The sequence below is a fragment of the Epithele typhae genome (assembly GCF_022376455.1).
Source record: "Epithele typhae strain CBS 203.58 chromosome Unknown BXZ73scaffold_2, whole genome shotgun sequence".
NCBI lineage: Eukaryota > Fungi > Basidiomycota > Agaricomycetes > Polyporales > Epitheliaceae > Epithele > Epithele typhae.
Window position 1 is genome coordinate 99,939 of NW_025954193.1, and position 16,900 is coordinate 116,838.

The following is a 16,900-nucleotide window of genomic DNA, read 5'->3' on the forward strand; positions in this document are numbered from 1 at the left end:
TCGAGCGATCCGCCATGTCGCGCTTCAGGTCAACTTCAGGACGTCCTCCTCTGTTACCTTCATGAATATACCCACCCACAGCATACCCTTCGACTTCGACGGCCCTTTGAATGACGAACCTTGCGCTCCTTCCCCCTTCTTCTCGCCTCCCACCTCTCCGTCGCATCAACGAGCACCCCATCGATGTGCTCATTGCGCTTGTCGACTACCTCCGAGCCATATACACTCCCCCCGTCCACGGAACCCGTCGCGTGGGCCGTAAAGTCCTGAAGGCCCGCAGCGCGTCGAGATCCGCCGAAGACTCCCTAGACGAACTCCGTGCGGACCCCTTCGAGCGGGCCTACGCCGTCCGGTGGCTCACCAGGCTCGTCACGCGTACAGCCCTCCTCGAAGACGCGGACGCAGACGAAGATGCCCCCGCGGCAGAAAACAACGCGGACGCCCTTGTCCGCGCGGCGACGGCACTGCTGGCCGCGTGCGCCGGGACGTCGGCCGCGCGCACGCTCACCCGCACCTACGTCTTCGCCGCGCCTTCCGCGGACGCGAGCCACGACGTCCGCGTGCTCCTCACGGACGTCCCGATCGCCACGGACGGGGAGGCCCCGACGGTGGGGACGCAGACGTGGGGGAGCGCGTGCCTGCTGGCGGAGATGGTGGTGGAGGATCCCGCGCGGTTCGGTCTGGGCGGACGCAGCGGGGAGGTGCGGGTGCTGGAGCTCGGCGCGGGCACGGGGCTCGTCAGCCTCGCGTTGGCGAAGCATCTCGCTCAAACGCACCGGGAAAGCGCAGCCAAGACGTCGATCGTGGCCTCGGACTACCACCCCGCGGTGCTGGAGAACCTGGATCGGAACATCGAGGCCAACTTTCCGCACGGTACGCCGTCCACAGTGTCTCTCGCTGCGCACAGACTCGATTGGTCAGACTACTCCCGGGGTGACTGCGATCTTCGCGAGGAGTCATTCGACGTGGTCCTTGGGGCAGACGTAGTGTATGAGCCGCAGCATATTCTCTGGATCCGCGACTGCGTCCATGCGCTGCTCAGGAAGCCTGCTAGCGCTGCGGGGGACCGCGCCGCCCGAGCACCTCGCTTCCACCTGGTCATGCCACTTCGTCCTACTCATGCCGTGGAGTCTCGGGCGGTGCGGGAGGCGTTTCCAGCGGCCCCTTATGGGGACAATGTACGACCGGAAACGCTGTGTATTCTCGAGGAGGAAACGGTTTTGTGCGAGGTCGACGATGTGCGGCCTGGAGAGCAAATCGAGTACGTTCACTTTGTTATTGGATGGTCGTAGACGGGCATGTTTTCGACCTTGGACCGTTCCTATAGATGTGGGCTACTAGACGTCGTAGATGTGAAGTCATTAGAGCTAGAATCATAGATCCAAGTAGATATACTAATAGATGTAGCCAGATATCTTGCATAGATGAAATTGATTAGATTGTGGGGCGTCGGACTCGACGTCGGTGGCCGCGGCTGCAGTCTTCTTACCTCCTCCCCTTTCGATATTTGTCTCCGACCTCGAGTCATCCTTCAGCTTCGGCGCTTGGGGTCGCACCCAGCTCGCCGCACGCGCGCTCCACGGCCCGCAGCCCGCGGTCGACATCCGGCTGAAACCTGCGCCGCAACCATCTCGAGAGCGACCCCGTCACAAGCCCAAGCAGACCAAGGGCCACCATCGTGCGTACTTTAGTTTTCGCCAAGATGTTCAAAGAGCACTAACTCCTGTGCTGCTCATGGTGTCCCCGGAACACTGACCAGCTCGATGTCGCCCGCTTTCGTCTCCAGCAATCACTGGAGCGCACCTGATGGCTGAGGTTCTTAATCAGAACTCGGAGCACATGCATCATGTACACCCATGACTCACGACCGGCAGGCGTACAAGTCCCGTAGAACGCCCGTATGTACTTATGCTTAAAGGACTCCGGAGAACTGGTGCGCTGCGCCATTCTCATCCCGCTCATCTATCTCACCCCGATCCAGACGGCGACAACGAGCTCGTATGATGGCCACGAAAATTTCCCCCGCAGCGACATCCCGCGAGCTGCGCAAAGCAGGTTCGTCAACTCTTCATTTTTCAACATGTCTTTCCTGCTGAAGTACGTCGACCAGGTCGACTTGAGCAGGCCTTCAACGCGCGCTCGCGCCTAGACCTCTCGTCTTGGGTGATCTCCGTCGCACATTACACCCATCCTTCCCTTGCCCTCACCAAGGCCCTTCTATACTCCGCCCTCGCCTCGGTCGTCACCACCAAGTTGCCCGTGCTCGCCGCCCACCTGCCCGCGCTTCCCGCACCACAGATATGGACGCGCATGGCTATCCTCGACCTCGAAAAGGTCGTGACATTCCTCCCCGACGCCGGCATGGATTTCACTGCGTTACAACACACTCTGGAGGCGGAGTTCGAGCGCCCCATGGAGTTCCGCGAAGACCTCGCGTTGTGGCGCATGTGGGTCTTCACGGACGGCACCGTCGTCTTCGGCTACGACCACTCCATCGGCGACGGCCAGTCAGGGCCTGCGTTCCACGCCCAGCTCTTAGCCGCCCTCTCCCTCTTGCCTACCGACCCCCCGGAGGTCTCGAGCATCGTCGACCTCGGCGCGATCACCGCGGAGCTCACACCGGCGATCGAGAGCGTGGCAGACATGTCGGTGCCTCTGTCGCAAGTCGTGGGCGGGCTCCTGCAAGAACATGTCCCCTGGATGGACCGGAAGGCGCGGTGCGCGTGGACGGGGAACCCGAACCTGCCGCACATCGAGCTCACGTGCCGGGTCCGCGTCGCGTACGCGTCGCCGGCCGACGCCGCGAAGCTGCTCGCGGTGGCGCGCGCGCACAAGACGACGGTGACGTGCGTGCTGCACACGCTCAGCATTCTCATCGTCTCGCGGATGATCCACGAAGCGGACTCGGGCGCGGGCGTGAAGTACGAGACGATCCCGTCCGCAATCCCCATCAGCCTCCGGAGCCAAGTGGGGACCCCGACGACGGCGATGTGCAACCACGTCTCGACGTACACCTCGCACCGCGGGATCTTCCCCAAGGACGTCGCCGCGGCTCCGGTGTCGCCCGCGAGCTTCCCTTGGGCGGAGGCGACGAAGCTCGGGGCGGAGCTGAAGCGCGCGAGACCGGAGGCGGCGCAGCGCATCGGGGCGATCAAGTACCTGTTTGGGAAATACGACAAGCACTATCTCGACAAGCTGGGAAAGAAGCGGAGCTATGGGTTTGAGCTGTCGAACCTGGGCGCGTTCCCGAAGGGTGAGAAGAAAGACGGGACTGAGGAGGGCGGCGGGTGGGCGATCCGCGAGCTTTGGTTCGTGCAGTCAGACGCGACGCTGGGCGCGGTCGTCAAGCTCAACCTCGTAGGCTCGCCCGAAGGCGGACTGGGGATATCGATCACTTGGGGAAAGGGTGCGATCGGGGACGAGTTCGCGGAGACGTGGGTGAAGCGGTTCAAGGAAGGGATGCAGGCGTTGATTGCGGAGTAGCGTACTGATGAGCCCGGTAATACTTGACTTCGTCTTGCGACGGTACAGAGGCTCGTGTGCACTCATTGAGCACAGACGAGAGGTGGAGCACCGAAATACTAAATACCACGCCATCGGGGGCATGAACCGGTTGGCGCGCTGGAGCGTCTCTTTTCGGACTGGAACTAGTACTTGCTCAGATACCACGACGACAGTACTTATCCATCCACGACGCCACTCAATGGAATCCAACACCAGATTTATCGTCCAGCGTAGACTCCCACGAAGCTTGCACTTGGCGCATTCCACTGGGCGGATGCTTGAATACCCGGAGGTCAAGAAACGGGCAACTACGCCTGGTAAACGAATTCGACATCGTTACATACTTACATAATTTTAAACTCCCATCACGATTCATTTGGCTGTTACAATTATCCCCGCACCACCCCCCGCAAAATCTTCAGATCTCCTCCAGACTTACTGAATAAGGAGTCTATATCAAACATCAAGTGCAGACAGAGTATTGAGCACGCGCAAAGTTTAGCGTGCGTGCTCAGAGACCCTCTGAAGGTCGGGAGCGAGACTAGATGTGACTTGTTCTCGTCGCCAGCAGCCACCAGAGCTGCGCTCCCGATGGCTGGGGAAGGCATCAATGCATCAGGTTGAGGTTCCCAGTGGTCGGGACTCGGTCACTACACATACTAACGTCGGGTATGTTGAAATCCGACGCCGGGCCCATTCGGCGTTTTGAGCCCTACAATTTGTGCCACAGCTTACGCCTACTACAGCCGTTCTCAGAACGATAGGCCTGTCGATCAAAAAATCACACACAAGAGTTTCGAACTCAAACCAAACTCCGCCATTACCGACGTTATGCGGACATCGCTTCTCGCGCGAACAGGTCGCTCCGACTCGCTACCCACCGGTAAGCCTCGCAACTGCCAAAAAATGTAACCCCGCACGATTTGCTCTGTGTGAGAATTGATAACGGCTGTAATGATCGTGACTCGCTAGCAGACTCAGCGGCGCAGTCTGAGTCTCCCAGGTCATACACGATGCCCGACGACTTAAAAGAGATCTGGACCAGTGCGCTGCGCTATTCTCGTCCCGCTCCTCTCCTCGCTCACCCTGATTATGGCGACCGCGACGTCTTCCGGGCCTGCTGCTGCAGCATCCCGCGAGCTGCGCGAAGCAGGTTCGTCAACTCTTCGTTTTTCAACATGTCTTTCTTGCTGAAGTACGTCCACCAGGTCGACTTGAGCAGTACTACAATGCGCGCTCGCACCTCAAACTCCCTTCCTGGGTGTTCTCCGTCGCACATTATACCCACCCTTCTCTTGCCCTCACCAAGGCCCTCCTATATCCCGCCCTCGCCTCAGTCGTCACAACCAAATTGCCCGTGCTCGCCGCGCACCTGCCCGCGCTTCCCGCACCGCAGATATGGACGCGCATGGCCACCCTCGACCTCGACAAGATCGTGACGTTCCTCCCCGACGTCGGCATGGACTTCGCCACGTTACAGCGCACTCTGGAGACGGAGTTCGAGCGCCCCATGGAGTTCCGCGAAGACCTCGCGTTGTGGCGCATGTGGGTCTTCAAGGACGGCACCGTCGCCTTCGGCTACGACCACACCATCGGCGACGGCCAGTCCGGGCCCGCATTCCACACCCAGCTCCTGGCCGCGCTCTCCCTCGTGCCTACCGACCCCCTCCCCGCCGACGCGGACGTCTCGAGCATCGTCGACCTCGACGCGATCACCGCGGAGCTCACGCCGGCGATTGAGAGCGTGGCGGACACGACGGCGCCTCTGTCGCAGGTCGTGGGCGGGCTCTTGCAAGAATATGCCCCCTGGGCGAGCCGCAAGGCGCGGCGCGCGTGGACGGGGAACCCGAACCTGCCGCACATCGAGCTCGCGTGCCGGGTCCGCATCGCGTACGCGTCGCCGGCCGACGCCGCGAAGCTGCTCGCGGTGGCGCGCACGCACAAGACGACGGTGACGTGCGTGCTGCACACGCTCGGCATCGTCATCACCTCGCGGATGATCCACGAAGCGGACGAAAGCGCGGACGAAAGCGCGGGCGCGAAGGCGCGCAAGATGAAGTACGAGACGATCCCGTCCACCGTCCACATCAGCCTCCGCGGCCAGGCGGGGACCCCGATGACGGCGATGTGCGACCACATCTCGACGTACATCTCGCACCGCGAGATCTTCCCCAAGGACGTCGCCGCGGCGCCGGTGTCGCCCGCGAGCTTCCCCTGGGCGGAGACGACGAAGTTCGGGGCGGAGCTGAAGCGCGCGAGACCGAAGGCTGCGCAGTACCTCGGCATGCTCAAGTACCTGTTCGGCGAGTACGAACAGTATCACCTCAAGAAGCTGGGGAAGAAGCGGGACTATGGGTTTGAGCTGTCGAACCCGGGCGCGTTCCCGAAGGGCGAGAAGAAAGACGGGGCTGAGGAGGGCGGGTGGGCAATCCGCGAGTTCTGGCTCGCGGTGGCAGATGCGACGCTGGGCGCGGCCATCAAGCTCAACCTCGTAGGCTCGCCTGAGGGTGGACTGGGGATATCAGTCACTTGGGGCAAGGGTGCGATCGAGGACGAGTTCGCGGAGACGTGGGTGGAGCGGTTCAAGGAAGGGCTGCAGGCGCTGATTGTAGAGTAAAGTACGCATGATCCCGATAATGTTTGGCTTTGCGTTGCAACGGTACAGAGGCTCGTGTGCATCCATTGAGCACAGACGGGAGGCGGGATTGGAAGATCTTGAACGAGAGAAGTACCACGAGCCGCGTAGTAGGGATTTTCCGGGGCGTGACACGTGAGTACTAGTGGTAGGTCACGGCGGCGCCCCCGCGCGCATCACGCAAGCGGCAACTCTCCGCGTGGAGTTTTCCACCGAACATCCACCGACCCCGAATCAGCCATCATTCCAGATGGAAGCAAAACAGAAGAACACTCACGATAGCGCATTCAGTGCAGACTCAGACGTCCTAAACAGCGACTGGTCTACTCCGCCACCCAGGTGGATGTCAGAACATCCTGAACTCAAACGCCGAGGAATCGAGCTGCGCTACCCGGAGAGCCCGGTATGTTTCATCCCATAACCTCGTGATCCGCACTCACTTTCGTATTCCTGTAGGGCCGCGCATTTGTGACAGAATACAACGTGGAGCCCGGCTACTTCGTCAAAGCCCCGCGCATGGGGATGGGCAACGAGGTTCACATATATCAATACCTGCAACGCGACCCGGTGTCCGCTAGATTCATCCTTCCGTGCGAAATCATCGAGGACGCAAAGAAGCCTCTAATCATCCTACCTGTTGTGAAGCGCTATAGCCACCCTATGGCGTCTCACTGGTCTTTCGGCACCACCATCGAAAAATGTCGTCGCATACTTGAAGTACGAGTTCCGAATTGGCCCGAACGCTGTTTACGACCAATACATCTCACTCCCCTCCTTAGGCTTTGTCCTACTTCCATCGAAGACGTCTCGCTCATCTTGTGACTAGTCTCAGTCTCTTCGCTCTATTCGTCATTGACTCTTTGCTGAGGACATCGCCGAATAAAACATAATGCTCCCTGCTCGTCCAGACACCAGATTCGGGAAAGATATCACGGCTCGCAATCCCTACTTGATAGACTTCGAGTTCTCGCAGATACTCAAGCACAGGCCCGGAAGACAGCCCGCAATAGAGCTTCCTCCCTCGCTCACTCCGAAGCCAGACGGTATCTCTCGATTGGATCCATACTCATGGGACGTCTATTGCTTTGGTTGGGTCATGCGAGGCATGGTGGAGGTAGGCGCCTTGATACTTTATTCGAACTCTTCAGCGCTGACGGATTTATAGAGGCACTTCCGTTATAAAGGAAAAATGCCCTGGTATATGCGCTGGTACCTCGGCTGGATAATAGGAGAGGCTGAACGAGGATGTGAGGGCATATGCCACTGTCGGCCCACAGCAGCGCATGCTCTTCGCGTGCTACAGGTCATAGGGTGGTACGTCGGGATACGCGAGACGATCGAACGCGCATTGGCTTGGTGCAAGCTGCGATAGCTATCTGCTGCCGCGTATCTCGAGTCTCAAACCCTCTCACGTTGGGTATACCCCACCGGTCGAATCCGACAACTATGAACCTTGACGTTGTCTCGAGGCGGTGCCCAGAAATGCACATGACCTTAGGATAAATGCGATCTGACCAGGCCGCCTCGTCGGTCGTGAGCACAGAGGCTTCATCCAACTTGGAGGCGACTAGCAAGGCGGCGATAGATGCACTGAAGAACTGGAAGAAGGAGTCGTCGGTCTACAGGCAAGATGGCTACCTGGCGAAGCATCAGTGAATCGGTGAGCTCACTCCAATCGTAAATCTCTACACGCGAGGACCTCATGAGGTTGGTGGTTGTTCGTGAGTTCGTGAAGACATACTGTGGACGTATTGAAACCACTGACCAGAGTTCGCCTCTCATATCGCAGTCAAATCAGCCAGACCTATATCAGTAGAACTGTATCTATGGAATGGGATATCCTGTCATCGCAGTTGCTTTTGTTACAGGTTCATGTATGTCTACTGTATGTCTACATGTATGATGATGCACGCCCATGACATACAACACGTATTACAGTGGTGCTCACGCAGGGTAGAGGAATGCCCCCCGGATTATTGACACGCCAACCGCATTCGCCCCGCTCACAGTCCGTTCGCCGCAAGCACCTCCTCGACGCTCTTCACGAACAGGTCCACGATCCGCTCGATCTCCTCCTCCGTCACGTTGTACGCCGGCGAGAGCATACAATGGTTCCCCATCGCCCCGTCCAAGCTCGCGCCGCCCGTGAAGCCCATGATGATCAGCCCGTTCTCGAGCGCGCGCGCCTGGACGTCCATCGCGAACGCCTTGCCCTCGTACCCCTTCGCGCGCGCGGCGTCGTTCTCAAAGTCGAACTCGACGCCCCACCACGCGCCCGCGCCGCGGACGTCGTGCGTGAACGGCGCCGCGCGTGCGTTGGGCCCGCGGAGCGCCGCCTCGAGGCGCGCGCCCATCCGCGGGCCCCACGTGCGCACGCGCGCGAGGAGGTCCTCGTCGACGACGGTGCGCTGCACGGCGAGCGCGGCGGCGCAGGCGATCGGGTGCGCCTGGTAGGTGTGCCCGTGCTTCCAGCCGCCGGCGGCAACGAGCGGCGCGGCGACGCGCGGGGAGACGAGGACGGCGCCGATGGAGACGTAGCCGCCACCCAGGCCTTTGGCGACGGCCTGGATGTCGGGGCGCGCGTCGTCGCCGTGGGTCTGCCATGCGTGCAGCGTGCCAAGGCCTGGAGAGCGGGGGGTTACGGCTAACAGCGTGGAGGAGGGGGAGAGAAGGACGTACGACCCATGCCGCTCATGACTTCGTCGAGCATGAAGAGCGCGCCGTACTTGTCACAGATGTCTTTCATCGCCTTGAGGTAGCCCTTCGGGGGCGGGACGACGCCCGTGGTGGCGCCCACGACGGTCTCGCAGACAACTATATGTGCGCAAGACGGGGGAGATGGGTCGGCACGAGCGCATACAGTGGGCCGTGAGGAGGCACTCACATCCGATAACCGTGTCTGGGCCAAGCTCCTGGAACTTGTCGTCGAGCTCCTTGGCAAGGCGCGCGACATACTCCTCTTCTGACTCTCCCTTGGTCTGAAAGCGGGCGGCATAGGCGGGCGAGACGTGATGGTAGTTGTCCGAATCGAGCAGGGGTGCGTACGGTACGCGACGGGTGGGATGGTGGGCGAGTGCGAGGGTCGCGACGGTGTTGCCGTGGAAGGAGAGTTTGCGGGCGATGAACTTGATGCGCTGCGTCTGTCCAAGCTCGAAATAGTATTGACGCGCAGTCTTGATCACGCCTTCCATCGCCTCGGAGCCTGCACATGCCACGCGGGGAGGTTGGAGGCCCAACCGCATACGAGGACAGGGCGGTGGACGTACCACCAGAGACGAAACCGACAAGCTCAAATGCGCTATCGCTGGCCTTGATAATATGTTGCGCGAGCTCCTCTGCAGGCACGCTCGTGAGCTGGAAGTTGTAGATATCTGGGCTAGACTCAATATTCTGCACGATGCCCGGGGGGACGGGGGACTCACAGCACATCTGGTCAATCTGATCCTTCATCGCCTTGAGGACGGCAGGGTGGCCGTTCCCGATGCAGGCCACCGCGGCGCCGCCGACGGCGTCGATGATTGTCGAGCCATCCTCGAGAGTGACATAGATGCCCGTGGCAGCGGTCGCGACGGGTGGGCGAACGGGTGTGCGATGCAAGATCGCGGTTGGTTGTTCGCCAGTCCAAGGCGCGGTACCGTTGGTGGTGGCCATCTGGATGGCGTAGTTTGGAGGGCGGAGGGAGCGGAGACGGAGGGCGACAGTGAGAGGAGATGTACTTGATCAAGAGGAAGTGACTCACCTGGGGAGAATCCCTCATTCATTTACAGTATCCGCGGCTGGCTTCACCTTAGACGCTCTTGCGACCATCGCAGGCCGTCAATTGCGAAGATTGGTCAAAGACGCGACAGAAGAGATCGCGTGAGAGGCGATTTTGTCCACGAATCAAATTCGCTGGCTCGCTTGCCTCAAAGGGCGTCGGCGTCTGAGCACCAGCGGATGTTCGTGGTGTCATGCGGGTGTGTTTGGCGCAAGTTTGGCAAGAGAGGAGGAGGTATCGAGTCAAGGCTTATCAGCCCAGTCTTTGCCGCGAGGAAATCTAGGCGCGCGTTGGACTGCACCGTGACCTTCGCTGAAGTCGTCAGTAAGGGCCGCGCGTGCGGACGCGCGGTGTCGTATGACGCGGAAATGATAGCAGGGGGTATGGGTATTGCGTTCGCCACCAAGCAGGTGTGCGAGACAATCCACATAGTAGCAGACAATGAGTCCGCGCTCAAGACCTTGCTGGATCCGACCCGACCGCACGGGCAACAGCTGGTCTCAGTGATCGCGTGCACCAACGCGCGCGAGTGGCTGGACAGGGATGCACGGCGACGCATCATCTTCCATTGGTGCCCATCGCACGTCGGGATCGAGTGGAACGAGGCGGTCGATGCGGACGCGAAAGCGGCTGCAAACTTGCCTCCAGAGCGCGAGCAATGCTCGGCGGCGTTCGCGCGCCATCTGTTGGCAGTACGGCTGAAGTCGGAGTGGCGGGAACAGTACCGCAACTCACGCCCATATGCGGGCCACGACTTTCTGCGATTGCGGGTGTTCGACCCGCCAAAACACACGACCAGCGCTGCGCTCGGGGCGCACGGACACTCGCCTGCAGCGATGTCCCGGTTCTGCCGCGCGGTGCTCAACCATGCACCCATCGGATCCTTCCGAGCACGATTCTTCAAGGGCGAACCTACAGAATGCCCAAGATGCCATGTGCTGCAAAGCCGCAGCCATGTGCTGCTCGAGTGCACGAGGTACGAGCGCTGGTGGCGCTGCGGGGGCGAGTTCGACTTCTTGCAGCGCCTCGAGGCGTACCAAGACCTCAACGCATTCATCACCGAGAACGATGGCGCGTTCACGTTTGCGGACGCGCCGTCCTAAAAAAGGGGGTGCGTGAAAACATACGCACTAAACAGAGAAGACGAGCGGGTAAAGCAAAACGCGCGCACAACGTGGAAAGACCGCACAGCGGCACAAGCGACAAGCACCCATAAACAAGGGTGCGATCAGCCCTTAGATGCAGGCCCACAGGCTGAGAACACTCGCCCACCCAGTGTCACCCATGTAAAGAGCCGCACCTGTACTCCGTACGCGGGATATAAATGCTTGATATTAAAAAAAAAAAAAAAAAAAAAAGACCTTCGCTGAAGAGCGCTGAGTCGCGTTCCTCGTGCAGCCGCCCGACTGGGCCTGATACAGGATAGATTCCAGTACATTCATGAACTGTTACTTACCCACTTCATATGCTCGTTCGCATACCTTTGTTAAACAGCCATCGGACAGCGCTATAGCCTGGCTCGCCTGCTTACATAACCAAACCGGCCACGTCGAGTCGACCGCACTGCCACGCACACGTTGAGGTGAGCCCCGCGCCCCGTTTCTCATTCCATCCGTTCAGTTGCTCACTGTACACACAGACTCGTTGTCATCGCCCCTCATCTCTCTGCTGTCGATCAGACACAAACAGTACGTTGAGCATTCAGGTCACAAATGCCGCCAGCTCAGCCATGCATCGAACAGCAAACGGGTCATGGCAGTCGCCGTCCAAAGTCTACCCCTCCTTCCAATTCCTGCTGCAGACCGCGCGGCGCTCTCAGGTCTCTCGGACGACGCCGTGCGCAAATGGGTCGTTGCGCGTGCCGAGGAGTACCGCAACTTCGCTCTGGCACTCCTCTCCGTTTACAACGCTGTTGCACCCATCCACCGCGCCTTCCCTACCGAAATCCTCTCCGAGGTGTTTTCCCACTGCTGGCAAGACACTCACTTCATGGCCGTCGCCCATGTGTGCCGCCACTGGCGTGCAATCGCACTCAAGACACCTCGTCTGTGGTCCGCCGCCATCACAGCCCCCGACAAGCTGACCTCCGCGCGATCCTTCAATCCACACGCTCCGTTTCAATCCCGCATCGATTTTGCATCGTTAGCTTTTACGCGATCTTCACCAGAACCTCTACGCATCAAGCTCCTTCATTTTTCTAGGGATTTCGCGAACGCGCTCACGCCTCATGTTGCTCGGCTCGTCGACCTCTACGTCCGCCTTAGCGATGCGTATCGGCTCGACTGCCTGTGTCGCTTCCTTGCCGCGGGTGCACCCACTCTCGAGACCCTCGGTATCACATTCCGAGGCTGTGTGGGCATGTACGAAGACTGGCTGCCTCCAGATCCCAAACATGACGACGGAGGCGACAGCCCCAGTGATCGAATCCACATTCGAGAATGTTTAGCTCTGGGACTCAAGAGATGGAGCACTAGTGCACAGAGCCCCACCACAGGCACGCCACGTCTACACACACTCCGATGCATCCCCGTCGACCTCTTGCCTTACTTTTCTTGTCCCACGTTGCGCGACGTTTGCGTCACTCCAGCTCAGTTCAACAGCGACCATATCACAGGATTTCTCAACACACTCGCTCAATGTCCCGCGCTCGTACAGCTCAAATTCTGGATGATTGGCGAAGACGTCACGTGTCACCGGAACTGGATAGATTGGGGCGATTACTCTGACGAAGAAGAAGAAGAAGAGGAGGAGGAGGAGGACCCGGTGCAAAGCTTCTTTCCTCAATCCGATTCACCCTTATGGGAAGCGGACGACGCGGTCGATATGCCCGCTCTGCGAACCGTGGTCGCCAACGTCGGGACCTTTCTCGATTCGCTCTGGTACATCTACTCCTTCGACAACGCCCCTCTTCCCGTCTTCAAACTCGAGCTCCTCGCAAAGAACGCACAGCTCCAAGAGCTAGTCGACTACGTGGCGGTTTCTGAACGGATCCAGCACGCTGACACCGTCCGCATCTGCCACCACTCCTCTGACCCGTGGTCCGCGGAGGCTGAGTTCGCGACGTTCCGCGACGGCGCTGCACTCCTCCGCGTCCTGACCAGCGGCCGCTTTTCGGAGCCACGGGCGACGCCCGACTACGCGGCCGTGCTGCGCAAGCACGGCGAGAGCATCACACGCCTCGAACTCGCCGGGCCGGGCATCACCCTGTCTGCGAACGAGCTTAGCAGACGGTGTGCCGACGCCGCTCTCCTGTGCCCACGCTTGGCCTCCGTCGCAGTCTCTTTCTCTCCGCGCTGGTCTGGGCAGCGACCGTCTCACGGTGCAATGTCTGACGGCCCGGCGGAGTGGGAACATGAGGTGGCAACGTGGGTGCAGGTCGACCGGTCGTGGCTGGTGAAGGTGCTCAGCGACTTTGCGGCCCGGGGGCTCCGTCTGAAGCGGCTGGACTGGCGGGTGTGCGAGTGGGACGAGGTTCTCGGGGAAGAGTTTTCTCCGACTGCCGTCGTCCGGACGCACATGCTGAGCCCGTCGCTGTTCGATCAGACCGAGCTCGAGAGGCTCGTCGATGGGCCGGTCGTCTTTGGCGGGGTCATCTATCAGGAGTCGCCCCCGAGGTAGATTGCACGCGATAACTTTGCGTCGGGGCTCATTGTCGTTTGCTCTCAGATCGCGGAAATCTCAACGATGGATGCTTCCATCTTTGATGGGGTTGGAAGGGTATCGGAAAACTCCTACTACACAACCATGGTGTACGGAACTACTGCTGTGCATAGTCCCTCCAGAAAGTATTTGAACACGCGCTTCATTCGTGCCCCTTGTTGTTGCGGAATTTCGCGATACTCAGACCCCACGATAGAATATCCCAAGACGAAGTAATAGATAAAAATGAGGAAGTACGTTTTGCGTTCAGGAAGGGCTTATGATACCCGCAAGCCTAGTGTCGCAGGGAACGGCGGCAGCTATAGGCTATAGCGAAGACGATCAGGACCTTGATGTAACGTCGTGTCAGCGTCTCGCAGGGGAGCACGCGATACATACAGGACTCTATCTGTAGAAGGAACACCAGTCTGCAGGGCACTGTTCTCCCAATCGAAGGATAATGCATGAGTCATGACGCGTTTGAATCGCGCGGAACCGACAGGTCAAACAAAGACCCCACACTCCGATCCACCGCCTGCTCCACCCAACAACCAACCCGCGAAGCATGTCCCCGCCCTCCTACACTCCCCTCGAGCTCTCCAAGCTCAAAGACTACAAAGCCCTCGTCTTCGACTGCTACGGTACCCTCATCGTGCGTCTCCCGCTCGGCCCAGCCTTCCCCGCTTACACCTCGCGTTGTCCACAGGACTGGGAGACCGGCATCCACACCGCGCTCGCCCCGCTCTTCGCCGCCGCCGGCCGCCCGACCGACCGCGGCACCGTCATCGGAGCGTTCGCCGCGGTCGAGCCCGCGCTCCAAGCGCGGTTCCCCACCATGCGCTACCCCGACGTCCTCGCGCTCGCGTACACGACCATCCACGCCGACCTGCACGGCCCGCCGCCGCCCTCGTCCTCATCCCCCTCTCCTGGGGAAGTGGAGCGGCAGGCGCGCGCGTTCGCGGACGCCGTCGAGACCTGGCCGCCGTTCCCGGACACGGTCGCCGCGCTCCAAACCCTCCAGCGGCGCTTCAAGCTCGCCATCCTCTCCAACATCGATCGCGCGACGATCGCGCGCACCCGCCGGCACATGGAGGGCCCCGGTGGGTTCGCGTTCGACGGGGTGTACACCGCGGAGGAGGTCGGGGCGTACAAGCCCGCGCCGGAGATGCTGACGTTCGCGCTCGAGCGACTGAAGACCGAGTTCGGGATCGAGAGCGGGGAGGTGCTGGTGACCGCGCAGAGCGTGTTCCATGACATCGTTCCGGCCAGGGGGCGAGGCTTGGGGACGGCGTGGATCAACAGGGCGGGGGCGGTCACCGGGAAGCCCGAAGTGGGGGAGGAGGGGCAGGCCATGTTTGTGTTCCCGACGCTTGGAGCGATGGCGGAGGCGGTGGAGACGGCGTACGCATGACTGTACATTCACAAGGGTGCACAAATACACCACACCGTAGCAGCACGCCAGACTTCCCAAAAGAAAAGAGTCCATGTTACAAAGCGCGAAGTAGAGTACATACAAGCATGAAAGCCTCGCTATGCCGAGTACTCGAGCTTGGCTGCAGGACAGAGTCAGCGAATGGAGCTGAAGGGAAAACGGGCACTCACTCTCGTGCTTCTTCGCCTCACCGACCTTCCGTGCCGCCTTCGTGAGGTCCTCATGGATGACGTACTCACTGCGCCACATATAATCAGCTCAGTTCGAGGGACAAGGCTCACATACTGACCGGTCGTCGCGAATAGCGAACATCCCCGCCTCAGTGATGACATTCCGCAGATCCGCACCGTTGAAGCCGTCCGACAGCTTGACGATCGCCTCGTAGTCGATCTCCCCGCTCTTGTTCACCGGCTGGCTGTGAATCTTGAGAATCTCTAGACGCGCTTGCTCGTTCGGGAGAGGGATCTCAATCTTCCTGTCCAAACGACCGGGGCGGAGAAGGGCGGGGTCGAGTGTATCCGGCCGGTTCGTCGCCATGATGAGTTTCGTGCGACCGAGCGAGTCGAAGCCATCCATCTGGTTCAGCAGCTGTAGAAGCCCGACTCGTGTCAGACACAACACCCAGCTCAGCTACGGAACGGAAGCACGCACCTCCATTAACGTCCGCTGGATCTCGCGGTCTGCGCTCGTGCCCTCCGAGAATCGACGACCGCCGATAGCGTCAATCTCGTCCATGAAGATGACGCAAGGCTCGTGCTCGCGCGCGTAGCCGAACATTTCGCGCACCACGCGCGCGGACTCGCCGATGTACTTGTCCACAATCGCACTCGAGACGACCTTGAGGAAGTTGGTGTTGAGCGTCGCGGCGACCGCGCGCGCGAGCAGCGTCTTTCCCGTGCCGGGAGGGCCATAGAGCAGGACGCCCTTCGGGGGTGTGATGCCCACGCGGACGAAAAGTTCGGGGTTGAGTAGGGGAAGTTCGATGACCTGGCAGGAAAGGGTGCGTGACAGATGAGAACGCAATAAGAGAGTGGAAACGGCGCACGCACCTCTCGCAGTTCCCGGACCTGCTCTCCGAGACCACCAATTCCCGCGAAGCTCGCTCCTCCGGGGTCCTCCAGACTCATCTTGTAAACGAGCGGATCGACTTCTCGTGGCAGAATGCGCATGATGGTGAGGGTGGTCATGTCGAGGCTCACGCGCGTCCCCATCTTGAGTTTCGCCACCGGCAGTGTTGGCCTGTATGATACGACGTATCGAGGCCCTGAGGATGCCTTTACAATAACTACAAAGCAATGTCAGTACAACGGCATATGAGGGTAGAAAAGACAACACATGAACGTACAGCGTTCCTCATCCAACTGCTTCATGACCTCGCCGATGATTTGGCCGACAGACTGCACGGCCTTAATATCATCCTCCGTCTTCTCAAAGTCCTTCTCCAAGTCCTTCAAGGAGAAGCGCACTGGAATCTCAATTGAGCACGTCATTCAGGGATAGCAGTAGAACAAGCCCACAATTCTTCAACTTCTGACTGCTGTTCTCGTGCGCGCGCATTTTCTAGCAGCGGGGTGAGCCTCGCGGGCAGGAGGGTGGCGAGGGTTACACGACGAACCTCTCTGTATTGTTTCAGTGCACCATTGCGCGCCTCGTCCATGATGTGTGCCGAACTGGATGCTTGTGTCGAGCTCATGGGGATATGGGAGTGAGGAGGAGGGGTGAGGGTGAGGAGGAGCGCACCAGTACGGTCCTCCCATCGCGGACGCGTAAGCCCACGCGTCTGACGCGTCTATCCTTAAGCGCCCTAACGCTGTAGCGCTCAAGGGCTCAAGGCATGCTACTCTTCAAAAACTTATGACTGGACCAATCGACAGCCGATCTAAGTACCTGGAGGACGGTCCCGAGTTCAATCCCCTCTGTCGCGCTATTGCAC

At 59.9% G+C, this 16,900-nt stretch overlaps 9 protein-coding genes across 9 annotated transcripts; 7 read left to right on the top strand and 2 right to left on the bottom strand.

Annotated features, from left to right (window-relative positions):
• Window positions 1-110: 110 nt before the first annotated feature.
• On the top strand, window positions 111-1,292 carry BXZ73DRAFT_38870 (putative methyltransferase-domain-containing protein; the record flags this gene model as incomplete). Its single annotated transcript, XM_048018266.1, has 1 exon — window positions 111-1,292. The coding sequence occupies one exon, from the start codon at window positions 111-113 to the stop codon at window positions 1,290-1,292; it is 1,182 nt and encodes a 393-aa protein (XP_047882949.1).
• Window positions 1,293-2,003: 711 nt separating this feature from the next.
• On the top strand, window positions 2,004-3,483 carry BXZ73DRAFT_86562 (alcohol acetyltransferase; the record flags this gene model as incomplete). The annotated part of the gene is made up of 2 exons (XM_048024247.1): window positions 2,004-2,055; window positions 2,099-3,483. 2 exons carry the CDS (start codon window positions 2,004-2,006, stop codon window positions 3,481-3,483), a joined length of 1,437 nt encoding a protein of 478 aa, XP_047882950.1.
• Window positions 3,484-4,596: 1,113 nt separating this feature from the next.
• On the top strand, window positions 4,597-6,961 carry BXZ73DRAFT_73204 (uncharacterized protein; the record flags this gene model as incomplete). The annotated part of the gene is made up of 6 exons (XM_048021851.1): window positions 4,597-4,657; window positions 4,713-6,117; window positions 6,170-6,274; window positions 6,479-6,542; window positions 6,596-6,729; window positions 6,919-6,961. 6 exons carry the CDS (start codon window positions 4,597-4,599, stop codon window positions 6,959-6,961), a joined length of 1,812 nt encoding a protein of 603 aa, XP_047882951.1.
• Window positions 6,962-7,028: 67 nt separating this feature from the next.
• BXZ73DRAFT_38695 (uncharacterized protein) lies at window positions 7,029-7,511 on the top strand (the record flags this gene model as incomplete). Its single annotated transcript, XM_048018240.1, has 2 exons — window positions 7,029-7,253; window positions 7,305-7,511. The coding sequence occupies 2 exons, from the start codon at window positions 7,029-7,031 to the stop codon at window positions 7,509-7,511; spliced, it is 432 nt and encodes a 143-aa protein (XP_047882952.1).
• A 631-nt stretch (window positions 7,512-8,142) lies between these two features.
• BXZ73DRAFT_38129 (PLP-dependent transferase) lies at window positions 8,143-9,790 on the bottom strand (the record flags this gene model as incomplete). Its single annotated transcript, XM_048018127.1, has 5 exons — window positions 8,143-8,762; window positions 8,819-8,953; window positions 9,024-9,341; window positions 9,406-9,510; window positions 9,562-9,790. The coding sequence occupies 5 exons, from the start codon at window positions 9,788-9,790 to the stop codon at window positions 8,143-8,145; spliced, it is 1,407 nt and encodes a 468-aa protein (XP_047882953.1).
• A 489-nt stretch (window positions 9,791-10,279) lies between these two features.
• On the top strand, window positions 10,280-10,999 carry BXZ73DRAFT_38603 (uncharacterized protein; the record flags this gene model as incomplete). Its single annotated transcript, XM_048018227.1, has 1 exon — window positions 10,280-10,999. One exon carries the CDS (start codon window positions 10,280-10,282, stop codon window positions 10,997-10,999), a length of 720 nt encoding a protein of 239 aa, XP_047882954.1.
• A 649-nt stretch (window positions 11,000-11,648) lies between these two features.
• On the top strand, window positions 11,649-12,233 carry BXZ73DRAFT_38491 (uncharacterized protein; the record flags this gene model as incomplete). Its single annotated transcript, XM_048018203.1, has 1 exon — window positions 11,649-12,233. A coding segment is annotated over one exon (585 nt), but the record flags the coding sequence as incomplete, so codon positions are not given.
• Window positions 12,234-14,100: 1,867 nt separating this feature from the next.
• Window positions 14,101-14,946, top strand: BXZ73DRAFT_38856 (HAD-like protein; the record flags this gene model as incomplete). Its single annotated transcript, XM_048018262.1, has 2 exons — window positions 14,101-14,187; window positions 14,242-14,946. 2 exons carry the CDS (start codon window positions 14,101-14,103, stop codon window positions 14,944-14,946), a joined length of 792 nt encoding a protein of 263 aa, XP_047882956.1.
• Window positions 14,947-15,065: 119 nt separating this feature from the next.
• On the bottom strand, window positions 15,066-16,660 carry BXZ73DRAFT_95958 (26S proteasome subunit P45; the record flags this gene model as incomplete). The annotated part of the gene is made up of 8 exons (XM_048026948.1): window positions 15,066-15,088; window positions 15,138-15,205; window positions 15,257-15,555; window positions 15,619-15,954; window positions 16,017-16,252; window positions 16,313-16,432; window positions 16,485-16,527; window positions 16,583-16,660. 8 exons carry the CDS (start codon window positions 16,658-16,660, stop codon window positions 15,066-15,068), a joined length of 1,203 nt encoding a protein of 400 aa, XP_047882957.1.
• Window positions 16,661-16,900: the final 240 nt, after the last annotated feature.